At 41.5% G+C, this 17,735-nt stretch overlaps 2 protein-coding genes across 2 annotated transcripts; one reads left to right on the top strand and one right to left on the bottom strand.

The window, feature by feature from the left end:
- The first annotated feature begins 280 nt into the window (after positions 1 to 280).
- chchd4a (coiled-coil-helix-coiled-coil-helix domain containing 4a) lies at positions 281 to 3,724 on the top strand. The gene is made up of 3 exons (XM_031748579.2): positions 281 to 467; positions 969 to 1,067; positions 2,629 to 3,724. The coding sequence occupies exons 1-3, from the start codon at positions 446 to 448 to the stop codon at positions 2,958 to 2,960; spliced, it is 453 nt and encodes a 150-aa protein (XP_031604439.1). The 5' UTR covers positions 281 to 445; the 3' UTR covers positions 2,961 to 3,724.
- Positions 3,725 to 3,853: 129 nt separating this feature from the next.
- Positions 3,854 to 9,770, bottom strand: si:dkey-202e22.2 (netrin-4). Its single transcript, XM_031748599.2, has 10 exons — positions 9,175 to 9,770; positions 8,185 to 8,675; positions 7,788 to 8,108; positions 7,416 to 7,542; positions 6,754 to 6,942; positions 6,372 to 6,588; positions 6,161 to 6,288; positions 6,000 to 6,068; positions 5,714 to 5,884; positions 3,854 to 4,922 (listed from the first exon to the last, which is right to left on the bottom strand). Exons 1-10 carry the CDS (start codon positions 9,251 to 9,253, stop codon positions 4,786 to 4,788), a joined length of 1,929 nt encoding a protein of 642 aa, XP_031604459.1. The 5' UTR covers positions 9,254 to 9,770; the 3' UTR covers positions 3,854 to 4,785.
- Between the last annotated feature and the right edge of the window lie 7,965 nt (positions 9,771 to 17,735).

The raw sequence follows: 17,735 nt of genomic DNA, 5'->3' as shown, positions 1-17,735 counted from the left end.
AAGCCAGAGCATCACTCTCACACTATTTTGATGTATAAAGTTTTTTTTATATATATATAATAAAATGAACAGAAATTAGATATAATTTTCGGGTGATCAGTTACCACTTCTTCTATTCTTAAATGAGTAACTGTATTCAGTATTGCATAATATTTTTCTAACTTAAGAAAGAGGAATTCTGCCCTCCTTTCTCTAGCCATCGTTTCCGAGACACCACAAATGCCCCTCCTTGTCCAGTCTTTCTTTTAAATCTTGTTTTGTAACGCTATTGTTTACAGACCACTTGAGTGACGTCATTACTGCGCGCCCGCGTGTGGTCAGGTCAGGCGTTTGGACGCCGGGTAGCCTGTCAAATGAAATCGTTTAATTTGCTGAATACACTTTCTCGCACTAGTCACCTTTGCTCCCGGAGGACGAGGCCCGACGAGCCGTAGCATCAACAGACATGTCATACTGCAGAGAGGAAGGTAATTTTTATCTTCTTTCATTCATTTTTCCTTCCATGGCTGAGCAATGTCACCGAGCGAGCCACCACCACCATGCTAGGCTAACGTCTACACCCAGCGAGACCTTACAGTTTGTTACAGTATGTCAGGAAACCGGCCAGCCTCCTGCTATAGCCAACACAGCTTTCAAACAGACTGCAGTACTTGTTGACTTAATGTTGTGATTACTGCAGTAAAGTGCGTGTAAAACAGTGACTGCGGTGCTGTTAAACAGCTAGCAGTGTTGCTCTTGGTGCTGCCATGAGTTTCAAGCAGCAGATCAAAAGCCAGTCACTGTCATACTTTCACCTGTCATTGTTCTTCACTCAGCACATAATCTTCTCAGTTAATTTTCAAAGTGGAGCCAGTCGTTTCAGTCAGAAAGCTTTCTACTTGTTGCAGCAATGAAAGATTATAAATGAAAGTCATAAACCCAGTAACTAATTTCCTCGTGTTTTTGTGTATGTCTTGTTTTCATTTAAGGTAAAGATCGCATCATCTTTGTGACAAAGGAAGACCATGAGACACCCAGCAACGCTGAGCTGGTAGCGGATGACCCCAACGATCCATACGAGGAACAGGGTTAGTCTTTCAGACTATATAGATGTGCTTTCCAAAAGAATAATTTGATTTATTTGCTGATGTGCTGTTGTTTGCTCTCTATAGTAGTGTAGTGGTTTACACATTTTCCTGACAAATGAAAGATCCCTGGTTCATCTCATGAGAAAAGACACGAATCCCTGTGGCGATACATCAGGAAGGGTTTATGATGTTAAAGGATCTACCCACTGTGGCAGGTTCTTGTGAATAAGGGTGCAGCTGATAGTAGCTTGTTCTTATTTAATGATTATAATAGTGTGCAAGTTCTAAGCGACCCCTCATATCTTTATATTTTCCTTCCAAGGTCACAAATTTCTTGTATTTTTTTAAAGTGGTCTTGATCAATAGTTCTCACAGTTTCAATGTTTTTCTTTTGAAATTGACGGCTTTTGCCACTCATCTTCAGTCTAGACCTTGTACCTGATCATTTTCAGAGGGTTTTGTATTCTTTTATTTTGTATGCTACTTAACAGTAACTTATAACTCATTATAGTTTAAAAAAAGAACTAGTATGTTCTTTAAAAAAAATGAAAGGAAACTGGACAATTGGAGGACAAAAGAAGAAGTGGCAGGCCTAAAAACCTCTTTATAGCAAATGAACAGTATCTGAAAGTCATGTCCTTAAGAAATAGCAAAAATTCCAAAGACCTGACACAAGACCCGAGAGATGTATCTGGCCCTTCAGGTGTTACTGAAGCTTCATCAGAAGTGGTCTCGGTGGAAGGATCGCTGTCAAGAAGCTGTTTGTTAATGAAGTGAAAAAAGTGGCTGAGTCAAATATTCACTTTTAAGCTCATTAGAATTCCACAAACTCTAAATTTGTCTTAGATGCTGTTTTTCCATGTATGTTTCCACATCTTTTAGTAAGTTGCATCTCCAGTGCAAAATATGAATTTGGAAGGTGACTAAGGACTTGTGCACAGTACTGTATTTTTATAAAGTTAATGGATGTGACTGAAAAGAACTGAAGAAACAGTTGGCAAAGAAAGAAAAACCTGGGTTGTCATTAAAAATAGATTTATGTTTATGTCATTGTGCTATGTTGCGTACTAGGTTTAGTTGCCTGGAAACCACATAAACACAGATGCTTCACATTAACCAGAGACCGTTCATTTTTAAAGAAGAAACTGATTAATTATCAGTACCCCCCTTTTCTTTTTTTTCTTTTTCTTTTTAAAAAATTTCTTAGATAATTTTTGTGAAAACTTTTATGCCGGAATGTTTCTTTCTAAAGACCACCCCATATAAAGAAGATTGGACCCTCCCTGAGCACTAAATATCTGTGACTAATTAAGCAATAGTCAGATCTACTTTAGGTTATTTTGTAATGAACAGTTAAAGATCAGGGCTGTGTGTATGTGACTCATTAGTAAAGTACCCTTTAGGCTTGGACACTGTGTGGCTCAGTTTTTTGTGATACTGTCCGCTAACAGCTACACATCCAGATCTCTCTTGGTGATCTTGGTAGTGCAGGATGCCACTACTTTAGTTTCATTAAACATTTAAGGTTTTCTGCTAACCTGCCATGCTTTGGTGTCTTTAGGCCTCATCCTGCCAAATGGAGACATAAACTGGAACTGCCCGTGTCTGGGCGGGATGGCCAGTGGACCGTGCGGCTCTCAGTTTAAGGAGGCCTTCTCGTGCTTCCACTACAGTAAGGAAGAAGTGAAGGGTTCCGAGTGCATTGACCATTTCCGTAACATGCAGGAGTGCATGCAGAGGTACCCCGAGCTCTATCCCCAGGAGGAGGACAAAGACGAGTCCGCCGCCCCGTCTGACAGTGCTGCCTTAACGTCTGAGAGCGACTCTACTGCGGTCACCTCAGCTGTTTCGTCTGACAGCACCTCACCTACAGACGGCCAGACCGCCAGCTAGAGTTGATTAGGTCAGCGTTAGAGACTTGTCCAAAAGGAGCTCCAATTGGTCTCTTCTCCTCCTCAAGCCTTCAGAGAGGGACTATTGATACAGTTCTGACACTCACAGGAAATCGACGGGCCGTCAGGAGAAGAATTTCAGAGAGACATAGAGCGTGTACACAAATACGAGCTGCTTCATTGGCTGAACACTTAGGAAAAAAAAACCTAATTAAATTATCTGATTATTGACAGTGGGCCAAGTGATTTGCTTCAGGGACATCAGCTGAAATGCTCATTTTTATGCAGTGCAAACATCACTTGCTGCTTGTTCTCACGCCAGTCAGAATTTCAGCATTTGTAACTGTATCCCAAGGTCAGTTGTGTAGGAGTATAACTAAGCATTTATATTAGTCCATCTAAGAAATCACAGGTAGATCTTTTGATTTGACTGACGCTCAGCTTTATTTTACCTCAGACAGTTTTTCAGCACTTCAACTTGCTTTTCACCACTCGAGACCAAAGCAGAAATAATCAACAAGAAAGCTGTTGAAACATCTGTGCTGTTTTAGATGTTCTGTTTCTGACTTGTTGGCATCATGTATAAACCTGAGTCTCCATCTATAACTGTTAGTTTGGTCATCTCTTCTGTTAGTTTTCTATCTGGCCTGTCACATTCACCTGTGAATGCATTAATGTTTTTGTCGTGTTAATGCAATCACGAGTCTTCAGTTGAATGCTGTGGTCACCGCTCGTGGTTTTTCCAATTAAAATGATTGCCTGACATTTTCAATCTCCATTTTACTTTCATTCTAAAGAGAGAGGACAGCGTCCCAGCTTCTTGTAGGATAAACATTTATATTTATTAGACAGTCGGCTGCACTCATTCTTCAATGCTCAGATTTAACAAGGTACTGGCAGTGTCCCAGAGTTTTGCGTTTTTTTATTGACATCATAGTTTTATGCAGCTGTTGCAGGTTGGTGAGCGCAACATTCACATTTGGCTGCACTCTGGTGACTCTGCAGGCCTCTGTCCCACTTACTTCAGCTGATTGTCATGAAAGCAGGCTGAGATATGAACTTTGTAACATGACATGTTGTCCTGCTTAAAGTAGCTATTAAAAGATGAGTAAACTGAAATGATAAGGGGGTGCAGGTGGTCAACAACATTACTCGAGTAGGCTGTGGCATTTGAATTTTGCTCAAATGGAACTAAAAGGTATCAATAATTAGCCTCCCACACACAGTAAACCCCTGAATTATAGAGCCATGGGTTCACGTCAGATAAGCCCACCTGGCTCATGTTCAGAGTCACTAAAATCACCTTTCTTCCTCTCTGCTATGCTTAAACTGCAGCAGATCCAGAGTCCAAGCCACGTGATTGGCTGATGAAATATTTTCTATATGAGCAGATGTAGCTGATGAAGTGCCTGATGTTTATATGTTAATTGCAGTATTTCACACTTGGTTTTCTGCTAATTAAATAAAAGGAGATGTAGTATTACAGGAAGATTTGTTAGCTTAACAAATCAAAGTATTTTTGCAGTAGGTATCCAGATCCAAAATGAATCCGGCTATAAGGGGGAAAAAACAAGCAAAAATAAGATCAACTATTTATACAAATTAGGTCTTTAACATCAAGTACAGCACCTTAAGTCAGACCACTTTAACATCTATTCACTCTCTTGCCCACATGTTGGATGCTTCTCTTCAGTTATGAAGCCTCAACGAGCTGGACAAGTTTGACCCTTGGATTTTCAGTCCACTATCTGAATTGGTCACTCACTCATGAGTATCTAGTAAAATCCTTCTGGATTGCATTCCTCCTCATATTTAGATCATATGGATCAGCGGCATCCATTTCTCAGGCTGTTTGATATAATCAGACCTACACGAGGTGTCCATGGAACCACGATGCTCTGCATAGTGACGAGCAAACGGCCCGTTCCAGGCTCCTCTTTGCCTGCAAGCAGGTACTCCATACCTGCGAGAAAAGAAAAAAAAACGATACTGTATATGGATTCAATCTAAAACGTGGGTATTTTTATTGCAGGCATCGCAAACTCAGTGGGCCACATATAAAAGAAATCTGTCAGCATGACAGTTTGGGCTTGAATTGCCCAGATGGTAATTATAAAGCAGAATGATTTTGTTAATTAATTGGCCAATTTTATTTATTTGTTTAAAAATGTAAAAAAACAACAACATATTTTTATATTAGATTGTGATAAATGGTAGATTTTCTGTCATTTAATTGTTTATGAAGCTTATGCATAATAAGGAACATCTGTATTCACTCATTTGTCTATTCATTACACCACTTCCACTTCCTACCGCTGTAAAACTCAGTGCTGACATCGTTGCTGTAGTCCAGTCATCTTTCTTCAAACCAGTCAGCCTCCCCTCTGCATACTTTAAATCTTTCATTTTCCCTTCTGGACTCCGTGCAACCCACCTCCTCGCCATCTCCGCCTCACACAAGTCCCTTCATCCAAGCCTCCATCATTTCGTCACCACCACTATCAGTGTCTAGACTTCTGGGCGTCCTGCCCTAATGGCTATCACCACTGGAATTTCATTCTGCTGTTATTGGGGCATCAGAGTCTTATCGCCAAATAGCATAGTTGAATTCTATATATCAATAAGTCATATTCTTAGTATTGGTGTAAGTATTGGAGTCTTCTAGGTTTAACATCCCTGCTTTACTGTTATTGATGGTGGGTAAGAGTTGGTTTTGCAGATGCCTTTTAAAGATATGCTTGAAACATTTCTTACCTGGGTTTAATATGGGGCATGTGCAGCCACGGCTGGTCCAGGACAGAGGATAGATGTTGGCGGTTCCTAAGCGCAGCGCCACCTGACCTGATCGAAGGACCTTGCGAACTTTGACATGAACTTCTGCGTGGCTGCCTTTGTCATGAGCAGACAACACATTGGCCTTGATGACTGTAACAGGCCACAAAGAAAGAAAACAGAGAGATCATTCTGAACCTTAAACCAAACTGTAGATTTATGTAATGTTTTTTTTAATCAAGTGAAGGCGGGACCTTTTGTTGCTTACCATAATCATGTTTGGTCTTGCAGAGTTCAGATACACTTCTCAGCTTTTTCTCTTTACAGCTACACTTCCCTGTGTATAGAAACAGAGTTATGCTTTGTATATTTACATAGAAGAAAAATGGTTGAACCAGCGTTATTCGTCATAATGCAGATTAACTTCACCTGTGTAATGCAGAGCAGAGACTGTGAGCTCCTGAGACAAGTGTGCTTCTTCTTCAGTTGGCAACAAATGATCCAAATCAGGTATTTTCCCACCAATGGGCACATTTAACATTTGCTTATTTGTGTAGCTGTAAAAGTGGAATAAAGCATGTGATTATTACCAATTACTCATCATCCATTAAATTTAGTCTGATAAGTGAAAAATATCTACCTGTGGAGACACTGGCCAGTGAATGGATCACATTGGTGGGGGCATGCGCAAGGTTTGCATCCCTCCCCTCCAAAGCCCCAGTAGCCAGGCAGACAGTGGCTGCAGCTTGTGCCCCCTACACCAGATTTACAGTGGCACTGGCCACTCCTGGGGTGGCACCAGGGTCCCTCCTTTCCAGGTGGAGAAGGGAAAGAACCCTGAGGATCACACCAGCAGCCTGAGTGACAAAAGTTAGTTAAAAACAGTTAGAAAAATGCCAGCAGATGGAGCTATAGCATTTGTAAGCTTCCCCTATCTTGAATCTCTTTTACTAAGAACAGCTATAGACATGTCAGCCAACCCAAAGCCACAGTAAAACACCCCTCTGCCTTGTGACTCTTACGTGTGCACGTGTGGGGGGAGCTGAGGGGCAGGGATGGGCGGCGGTGGTAGCCATAGCGACAGCGATGGCATCTACGCCCCGCTGTGTTGTGCTGGCAGTCCTCACACACACCCCCACTGAGCCTGCCAGAGGAAAGCCATGCCCGCTGAGAGAAGTGGCAGGTAGCTGCGTGACCATGGCACTCACACTCTTTAGTTGTGAGGATGTGTGATGTCACAGCCATCAGAAGGATGAGAGAGATGAGAGAATGTGAACAGGTAACACACTTAGCATGGTCCAATTTAAAATTAAAGTAACCAAGCCATTCAACTGTGTATTTAATTTCAAAGGTTTGGACTGCATTAATTTTTTTAGGCAAGTGAACACGATTGCTTCTTGTCTTATTCATACATACTCACACACAAATAACTATGCATGTTACTAGCCTCCCATCTGGAGCAATGCTTGGTCCAGGATCTTGGCCAAGAGGAGTTGGGGTTTGCACCACCAGCTCTGCAATTAGTAGACAACCCGCATTCCACCACCTCCTCCTCTAACAGTTCACATCTTTCCCCCCATGCTTTAAAATCTTCTCTCCACTCCGTTTTTTTTTTTTTTTCTTTGTCAGCAAAACAGCATCTCACATACGTAACAGCTGTACAGAGCTGCTGTTGATCACTTACTCTGGCATGGGTTGGCCTCCCCACTGCTTCCATTGGCAGGCCTCCAAGGTCTATCATTGTAGAGCGGAGCGCACTTATCACAGTGATCTCCAGCTGTGTGGTGAGTACAGAGACACCTACCAAACACCTGTAAGACACATCTTCATCTACATTTGATTTTGTTACAGATGCCTGCTGTACAAAGAACCATAAAATATATCAAGGCTGGTAATTTAAAGTGTAAATTTAAAGGACCTTTAACTGTGACCTAATCTAATCTCTTTAAACCAATATTCTGAGTGTGTAATGAATTATTTTTGTACCATTTTCACTTCAGTGTTTTATCTTTTCTTTTTGATACAAGCATGAATACATGCAGGATAAAACGCTCACCATGTTACTGTCCTCTATTTCCTTGTTTCCATTGTTGTGTGGTACACAATACTCAGCATGCCCATGGCACAGGCAGGTGCCTCTTGCCAGTAAAGTATAAATAGCATAAGGTGCTGAAGCAGAGTTTTCTGAACTGGATGGGGGTGTGCGGACTGAGGATGTGAAGCTTGTCCAGCGTCCTGGGGGGGTCAGAGTTGGGCGACAGGTCTGGGATTTTAGCAGTCTGACACGGAGATTTGTGATGGTCAGGCGAGAGAGGGCCTCCGGACTGTAGGGGTCGAGTGTCATAGCACTGCTGGGGTTTAGAGTACGTAATATGACCTAGGAGGAGAAACATAGCTTTAAACTGCACTGAATGAAACATTTGCACAATGCATTATATCCAAATATCCTCTACCTCTCCGCCCGTGCAGGGTGCAGCATCAGTATAGCGGGATGTACATGGTGACCCTGGCTGATCAAAGTCATCAGGCAAACCGAATTCTACACTGCAATTATACGCAAAAACCTTTACAGCTTCCCACGTCTTTCCAAAGTCCACTGAGCGTTCAATGGCCATGGCAGCAGGCCGCGGTGACTTGAACACCAAAACCAGGTGAGTAAGATAGAATTTTGTTTCCAGGTCTAAACGTATCTCATCCTGCTGCTCCTGCATGGTTCTACCTCCACCTGATGCCCACCAGGTATCTGGATGCAAGAAAGGGTCATCAGTCATGTGAAGAACTGGGTGAGGATCCTGAGAGCAGGCCTGAGGACTCACAGAAGGTTGGGGACACAGAGGATGCTGGGATGTGCCGTTCCCACAGCAGTTCGAGAGGGTGAACAGGGTCCTGCCACTTGCCAGGTTCCCTATGGGTGGACTACAGGCACGGTCCAGGCAACTAGAAACTGAGGCAGAGGGTGAATGAGAGTCAGTGAGAGTGTGAGACAGTAGTGGAAAATGTTTATTCCATGACTGAGGATTACAGATCGTTCTTTTGATCTGGCGATGTCCGTGCTGCCAGTGCATTTTCCAACACATGGCATTGCGGACAAAGCCAAAGTGCTGCTCATTGCGTTTTCCATGAATATTTAATTTGCCTGACCGCTGTGCTGTCACAGAATCCTGTCGTCTCCCCCCCCCCCGACTGGACAGCGTTAAGACTCGGGTTACATGTAATGGAAGGACACAAAGCTGTCAGACTATCAAATGCATCAGGAGCGAGCATGACTTTTGCTTTACATTTGGGACAAGATATAAAAATACAGCGAGTTCTTCAGTGTCATAGAAATTTACATCCTTTACAATAACTCAGTAACTTAAAACATAACCCGAAATAGAGGGCACAATGTCGATGCTGATTTTTTAGAAATAAGAGCATCACTGCAAACGGATGATGCGCCTCACCTGCTTCGCTGCCGCGCGTCACAACCAAAAATAGCCAACCGAGCGCCACCAGCATCAGATGTCGAGGTGTCCCGAGCATATTAGACAGCGTTGTCCTCGTTCCTGCTGTGTTTACAACATGCACGGTGCGTCACACGCTTCCCCGCAGAGGTGGGTCCCAACATAATGTGTGCCCTAATTAACAGTCCAACTCATTTCTTTGGCTAATTACGCAATGCGCAAAGTGTCCAGATAAATCCAAGAGTAAGTAATTTTTTTCCCCTCGATGTCCTTCCAGGAACAGTGCAGACGTCTTAAGGCTCAGTTCATCGTCAGGGACGGCTCTCTCGAACAGATGCGGACTGTGCGTTTCAGGTGCACCAAATGAGAAGTCAGTCTTTCGGCAGCGAATTTAAAACGAAATATTGCTAATTTGCACGTGAGAGACCTTTCATGTCCTTCATACTGCTCCAACTAAAATGCAAATAAACTCAAGTAAACATTTCCACGAATATCCATCCAACCCGACATCTGTGTGCACCGGCCAAAGCTCCATGCATTTATGCACAGAGAGGAGTGTGGGCTCTATTTATGGATCTCCTCCACCCACCCACCCACACGCACACACAAACAAAACACCCATATTTTACTTGAATCTGCCAATCTTTTATCCACATTGTGGTGCGTCGTGCGCTCTAGGGAAGGGACCTGCGATTACAATGTCAGTCAGTCTAACATACGAGCTAAACCAGGTCCCCTCACTAACCTTAATAGGGCTATTTAATTACTTTATCTGCTTCTGCCCCTTTGTTTTTCAGCAGCATTAATTCCAAGTCACAATGCTCTTTGAAGTCTGTAGCGGTAAGAAATCCGAGTGGGGAGCCAAGAATACTCCTTTGTGCAGTTATTTGCAACTTGATGGACATTATGGCAACAAAAGGAAGGTTCATGCAAATGAGAAGGACAAGAAAAGGGCAATTCTTCTATAAAAACCGGCTGCCTGGATAGATTACAGTGACATTTTTCGTTTTTAACACTGGATAATAAACACATGTTCTGGTACATAGTGGTACTTAAAAAAATATTTTCAACCACAGGAAACATACTGTACAGTTCTTCGCTGAGCTTGATGTATTTTCTCTTCTTGGCGCGCACATACACACAACAAATTGGGACAATAAACACAATGTCTCCTCAGTTTTATAGCTTAACTTCAAATACAGGGGCGCTCGGAAAATTGGAATAGACGCACAGAATTGGATTGGTTTCCATAAACGTCCCCAGTTACATAGAAAGTGTTTACAGGACTGCCTGCCTCGTTTTGTGTGAAGTTAAAAAATGGAATTAGAAAGATTAGCATGGACCAGCCATGGTGTATTATTTTTGTTACCTTCAGGAAAATTACAGTTAATTTTCATTTTACCTCTACAATAAATAATATTCCTTGAAAGCGCATTTCCTGTCCTTTATGTGTGGATTTAGAATATTCGAGAAGACATTATTTATGATAATTTATTTACATTTAAGAATGTATTTCTCTTTTAATACAAATATAGAGAGCTTACTCAATATGGATATAAAATAATCTATTTAAATTTGTTAATGCAAAGTCAACTATGAACACCAAATTTCACAGGAAGTCATTATCCATGAGAAAATCTGTGCCTGCTTCATCTGTCTCCCTCAAAATAACTGACAGAGTTTTCCTAGCCCACCTGACTGTGTGTGATATTTTAAACTGGGAGCCACTGCATTGCAATAAATACTTCTAGCCATTAAAACAGTGCAGACCACCACCAATGTGTTTTGAATCTTAAAGCCAAAATGAGCAGTTAAATGCAATTTACTTGCAGGGGTGATTGCTTGTTGCTCTTTAAAATGTTTTATAGCTCCGCTGCAAACCTTTACCTCAAACCTACAATTTTAGAGCCTTTTTCAAAATGATAACACTCAGATGCAATAAGAACTTGTGCTAGATCCAGCTGAACCACAGCAATGATTTGACTCTATGCTATATCCATTACCCGTCCTACTTAAATGCACAAATCCACACAGACACCTGTGAAAAGATGTGAAATCAACTGCATGTGTGCCGTTAATGCAGAACCGACTCTAAATTGGGCTAAAGCAGTCATAAACTACAGCTTGCCTGTGTGTCTCCAGCATTACCAGATAACAGCAAATCCCTCATAAATGGCATTGCCCTAATCTCCCATAAAACTATTCTTAGCATGTAGTGCACTGCTGGAGTGAAACGAAAGGAGAAACCGTGAGATGTGTGATGTGGATGTAGGCCAGCCTCTCAGGCTTTATTGTGTACAGGCCCGCCAGGCACGAGCTGCTCTCAGAGTGGAAAGAGAGATGAAAGAGTGAACGAAGAAATTTACAACATATATAAATGAAGTGACATCCATCTGAGATGATTTTTTGGGGGGGTATGTTTGTTGGTAGGATGAATAGTAAAGTGTGAACATATTTAAAAAATAATTTAGAAAAGAACAAATTAATCTAATCCACTGTTTCCAACATGTGCTGCACTCTTTTTTCCAAGCAAATACATTCTCTCAATGTTCAAGATGTATCTTCATCAAAGCTCCCAGCTGTGAGAGGTCAAATACCAGCCTGAAAGGGTCAGGGGGATCTCCTACCTGCCCCATGACTGCTCCTCTAATTGCTCCTCTTTCTCTCATTTACAGGGCTTAATGGGGGCCGGTGGGGTTAGACAGCCAGGGTCAGAGGAACAGGGACCCCCACCTCCCACCCTTAGTGTTTGTCCAGGCTGTTCATACATGTGTGTGTCAAACACATGTAGTCCACACTTCTGCATCTCCTTCTCCCTTCATGCTTTATTTGTGATCTACATGTCAGCTCATTTGTATCTCCAGGGATGAAGAGGATTAAGCTCCTTCCTTACATGACTTTACTGCACATGGGCCTCCGAGGCCAACACGATCGCGCTTTCATTCGCTTTGACTTTTTTTTTTCTCCCAACCTAATTTAAAACATCTCCATTTTGTTGTGGACATTTTGCTATGGCAACACACGGTAGGATTTCATATGACGTTATCCACTGGCCACAGGGGCACCCATTAAAAGCCATGGTGTGCTTGAGTTAAGCACTCGGGTTAGAATTAATTGGCATGTTGACATTTTTTTTTAACTTTGAGTCAGATTTCTTTTCTTTTCTAGGTTTTTCAAGATGAACTAAATAGGATAGATAGCTACTAACAATCAACATCTTTTAAATACTTTATCCTGAAAACATCAGTTGAAATGTAGTTGAAAGATCTATGGTTTAAATATAATGGAGAAATGAGTGGCGTATGTCCCCAGGATTGCAGGACCAAGTCACTGATAACCAGTGTGGAAAGCTTTCAAAGAGACATCCTTACTGGTGTTTATTGTAACAGTTCTCATGTCGCACATTGACATTAATCAAGCACACAGACAGCTTACAGGAAGACTGCTAACTTGTGCATTTGTACATCTACTTTGCGTGTGTGTGAGACGACGTGCATGCTTACGTTCCAGCATCATAGGTTTAGATTACACTGTGCCTCTTTGATGTGAGAGAATGAATGACACAGATTAAGTTGTCAGGCCAGAAAATGATAGACGCCAGATGAGGCAGAATGACAAATAATGTCCTCTGGGAAGCCCAGGGGCACACTGCCAAAACAATAATGTGTGCATCTGTGAACTCATGGGTGGATTTGTGAGTGTTTGCTCACAGAAGAGTTATGGCGATAATCTTACATATGTGTAACCTTAATTGAAACAATCCAGACCTGTTCCTGTATACAGAGAAAATGGGAAAATTAGCCTCCCTGTGAAATTTTATGTTTTTGTTTAAAATTTTCCAAATACTTTTTCAACAGTGCAAGGAATTTTTCAGCATAGCATTTCTAAACATACTCATTTTCCTTAGAAGCAGAAATCATTTCTGCTTGACACAATAACAGAAATATTTCAGAAAGAACAAACAAATATTACCAAAGCCTGTCGTATTAACTTCCTGAAAAACGGACCTTTTTATTGAGCCACAGCATAAAGCGCTGCTGTGCAATGATATGCTTTAACTTTGTGATGCTCAAATCAAGTTTAAACTGAGGGTTATCTCCAATTTACACACAGTATAAAAACATCAGCAAAGGTTTAAGCTGTCATTTAAGAAATAATCATGCCAAAAACAAAAGAAATCACTTTAGACTTGAGGGGAAAAAAGATTTGCTAATGCTCACAAAGCAGGAGGTGGATACACAAAGTTATCACAGCGTTTCCAAGTATCATCAAGAAATTCAAAGAGTGCCACACCGTGCAGAACAAGACTGATAAAGGTAGGAAGCAAAGGATTTCAAAAGATTTCATCTCTAGCCAGTTTTGAAATGTGTCTTAAGATCCCAAAACAACTGCTAAACACTAGTGAATGTCTTAGCCAAGTTGAGAATTGTAGTCTCAGAGAACCGTAGAGAGAACTCAGTAATGGGTGACCTCCAATTCTGCAGAAGTTACACCTTCAAGCCAGACTAAAGTATGCTAAGGACAACCATAAGAAAGCATATTGGAAGCACATCATTTGATCAAATTAAATAAACAAGAGTTTAGAAAAGAAAAAAGAAAAAGAAAGGAGAGCTCAGGAGGCGCGTGTGAGACTTGTTGAAAACTACAGCAAACCGCTGCAGGCTGTAACCCAGCAAAAAGGACACAGAACTGATGATTAACACTGGGTGTGCTAATGATTTTAACCCTGGCCGTTTTTGTTTCTGTGTGAAAAGTAAAATAATGTAAGCATCCAAAATAAAACCAGGATATTTGGAAAAGCTGTGCTAAAAAAATCTGTCTTAATCTTAAGAATAATTCTGCTTTCCTCCTCCTATTCGTTACTGATTTTAAACAAGCATGCTGGGAATGCACCAGTTGAAAGTTGATGGCTTATTAATAGATGAAACTGTATACTGTACACATACACGCATGAAAGTACACATTCTAAATACTGTCACTTAATCTTTTGTCTCTGATTTTTTTTTTTTTTGGTATATCTGTTTATGATAATCAACTAAGAAACTCACTATTTCCTTATGTTTGTGACTCACATAAACACACTGTCACTCTGACACATGAACATAATGCACGAACACATGCATGCAAGCACTGACACAGTCACTTGATAACCTTTTACTTTGCCCACCCACTCACACACACACTGGTTTTCTACAACAATAACACACTACATGTGCTGTGGATTCTATTCACTGCCTTCTTGTTCTTCCAGCTCAGATTTACACACCCAGTTAGATAAAACACATGTTTCAAACAGCTTCAGTAAATTCAAAGAAAAATACTTTGGCATGAAAATGTGACATAAATAGCAAACAGCGAAATGAAGAAAGCAGCATAATGAAGCAGGGTTACGTGATTAACACTAATTCTAGGAGTTTGGGATAAGTTAGCCGCAACAGTTACAAAACTAATGCTTGTGCTTAAATAAACCCAAGTGGATTTTTAGCTTTGAGTATTTTTACTTCGTCCCCCTTCAGAAGTCATGCTTAGAAATGGGGAAAATGAAAAATCAAATGCAGCTGCTTCAGGTCCCAGGACATAAGTTGTAGGCTCTGGGCCGCTTTGTTGCTTTGAGGCCCTTCTCAACTCATTAAAAGTGTTTTTACTGGCATACCAAGTCCACCTGTGAGTCATCCAACTCATGATGGCAACTTCAATGCATAGCCAAGTGCAAAGGTCGCCGTTAAACAACAGTACCTCATAGGAGCAGGCAATGTCAAAAATGAAATCTGCACGGGTACTGCGTCATGCATGTGTGGCTCGTATCGGCTTCGCCCTCGTAAAATGCGCAGGCACAAAGTGCGGTCATGTTAATGCGACATTTGATGCCCTCATGGTGCTTTTTTTTCCTTTATCAACTGACACTCGTGACATTCATTGACCACTGTGGTGTTATCTTCCAGATCAGATGCCCTTTAAATAAGAAAAAGGGCTTTGAAATGTGGTGCATATGTTTGTTCTAGGTGTCAATTATTCTCACTGTTTCCAGGGGTTTGAGCTGCTGAGTCTAAATATGCAAATATATATAATCTCTTACAAGCATTTGTTATCTACACTCTCACGACATTTAAGAATGTTTCCCCGGGAGTGTATAGCATAGTTTTGCATGTTTCCACTGAAGTGTGCAAATGTGAAAAAATAAATAAATAAATCACACTCTAACAGGGGTGTGTGCCCACTTTTGTGGTTGGATTTGTGGTTTCTGCATAAGAAAAGAGGTATGTGGGAATCTGTGCAACTATTAAGGCCTTCCTGAATTGCCCAACAATGAGGCAGCTAAGGAGGAATAAGTGGTGTTTGATCCTATCAACCCACATCTGGCCTACAGGAGAAGCTAAAGTTAGCAGCTCATGCTGATGTCATTAGCGTAAAATAGCAAATATACCGGCAAAGGCACAGTGCTCCCAACATGACAGCACTGTCAGTGTAGTAGGGAGGTGGTAGAGATGAAGACAGATTATACCTGCTGGTGATTATGTAAGTGACTCATCTTCATGTCTTTTTAACAGCTGATCTCTTTTGTCAGTCTTGTGCTCCTAGGCTGCTGGAGTTAGCAGGGAGGCCTCCTGGGAGAGAACGAGGAATACAGGGTGGATCAAGGCTGTAACAAAGCTTTTTAGAGTTTAATCAGTTCCACTCATCGAGAGTTGCTGGCCACATCTGTCCAATCAAGTCCCATTTCCATGGCGGGCTCCTGGCTCCAAAGATGGCTACAATACTGTCAGCCAGACTTTGGTAGGCAGCTCTGTTTCGAGGACCACCACCTCATCAGAGACTTGTGGTTCTTGTGTGGGTTTCTTTGGAACCTCTATAGGCCGGATCTCCTCGCTGATGTAATCAATAGCTCTGGCATGTGTTAATCATTAATAAACTGCTGTGGTCAGGATGATTTAAGTGCTGAGAGCACTCTGATATGATAATGCCATTAGATGTGGGTTGTTTAGCTCCTTAGGGAAGTTTTTTATTTTCATGTCCTCTTTGTGTGAGATCATCATTTTGGAGCTCTTTTCAGGCTAGGACAGTGAAGAAAAAGACTTCTAACTAAACATTTGAACAAGCCCGTCCTAAATGATAGATATGTGTGGCACCCATATCAAATTAGTAAGTCTCCACTCAACCATAACAAATTTTGACATAAACTTCACAGAGCTGGGTACAGTAACTTAGATCGCCTCACAAACCCAGCTACAATGACACTGACCTCCTACACCGTGAGAGGAGAAGATTGAACATTTAGGCTCAGGCGAGTGTGTGTTCCATTTGCATTCCATTAGGTTATCATCACAGACATTACATTCAACGTTATTACTAGAAGCAGCAGCTTCTCTTTTTTTTGTCTTTTTTCTTTAAGAGCAGCCAGAAAAGCAGAGCCTTTCCAGCTCGATCCCTCAGTCAGGCCAAGAAAAACCAAGTCTAATCCTCTTCTCCTTCCTCGGTGTCCATCCTCACATACAACTCACAGTAAGGCCTTACCTTTGCCACGTCTTTCTTTGCCATACAGCTCACCCTTCAGTACTCTACTTTCTTCATCTCTCTTGCTTTTCTACTCTTCTTCATTTCACTACCAATCTCCTTTTTCGTCTTTCCTCTGTACAGAGGATACACAAAACGCTTCCCTTATACCACCCTATGTTCCTCCTTCCACCACTATCTGTCCTTCCACATTTCTAGATACACTCTACCACTTCATCCAACTTACTTTAGAATTCCTCTCTCTCTTCTAACTAATATCCAAGATGTGGGGCATTAAAATATTCAAGATCATATCTTCAAGTTTAAGCTTCAAACTTAGAATCCTATATCTTCACTTTCTCAAAACCCTTCACATACTCTTCCTTTACGATTACCCCTACTCTTTCTTAACTTTCTCTTCCACAGTTTGAATCCACATCCAGTGGTCCTGGCTTTGCTCCCCTTTCACCTGGTCTTCTGCATACAAAACACATCTACCTTCCTTCTCTCCATTATATCAGCCACAGACAACTTCTGCAATATGTGAGACTTTTGGAAACCTAAAGAAACGGTTAGCAGATGTGTACTCTGACCCAGGAAGAGACTCACACCTGGAAGACATACATGCATCTGTCGCTACTGCAGGTTAGATTAAATGGATAACAGATAGTCTTTTTGTTCACGACATAGGGTCTCTAAGAAAGCCCAACAAAATTATAGGGGAAAATTAACATTGTTCTTCCTTTAGCCTAATATATTATGGGAACAGCTGAGTGCTTTATGATCTAGGTGAAAGATGTCGATGTGTTGGTGTATCCATAACACACTGGTTAAAGATGCATATTTTTGTGACGTGGGCTCATTTTTTAAATTCTGCACTATTATTGTCACAATTCACCTGCACATCGCATCTACTCAGTATTTTATTCCTTGTCCCCCTGGCCCACATCTTGAGACAATGTCCCACATTCTGACTGGCTCGACAGGACATGCGCTTTTCTACCCAACACATGTGAAGGGAAGGCTTTTTATTATGGGGAAATAACTCTAAAGTTACATAAAGCTTTGCA

The sequence above is a fragment of the Oreochromis aureus genome, linkage group 5, assembly GCF_013358895.1.
Source record: "Oreochromis aureus strain Israel breed Guangdong linkage group 5, ZZ_aureus, whole genome shotgun sequence".
NCBI classification, from domain to species: Eukaryota; Metazoa; Chordata; class Actinopteri; order Cichliformes; family Cichlidae; genus Oreochromis; species Oreochromis aureus.
Note: the sequence above shows the minus strand (reverse complement) of the source record. Positions and strands in the feature narration are given on the sequence as shown.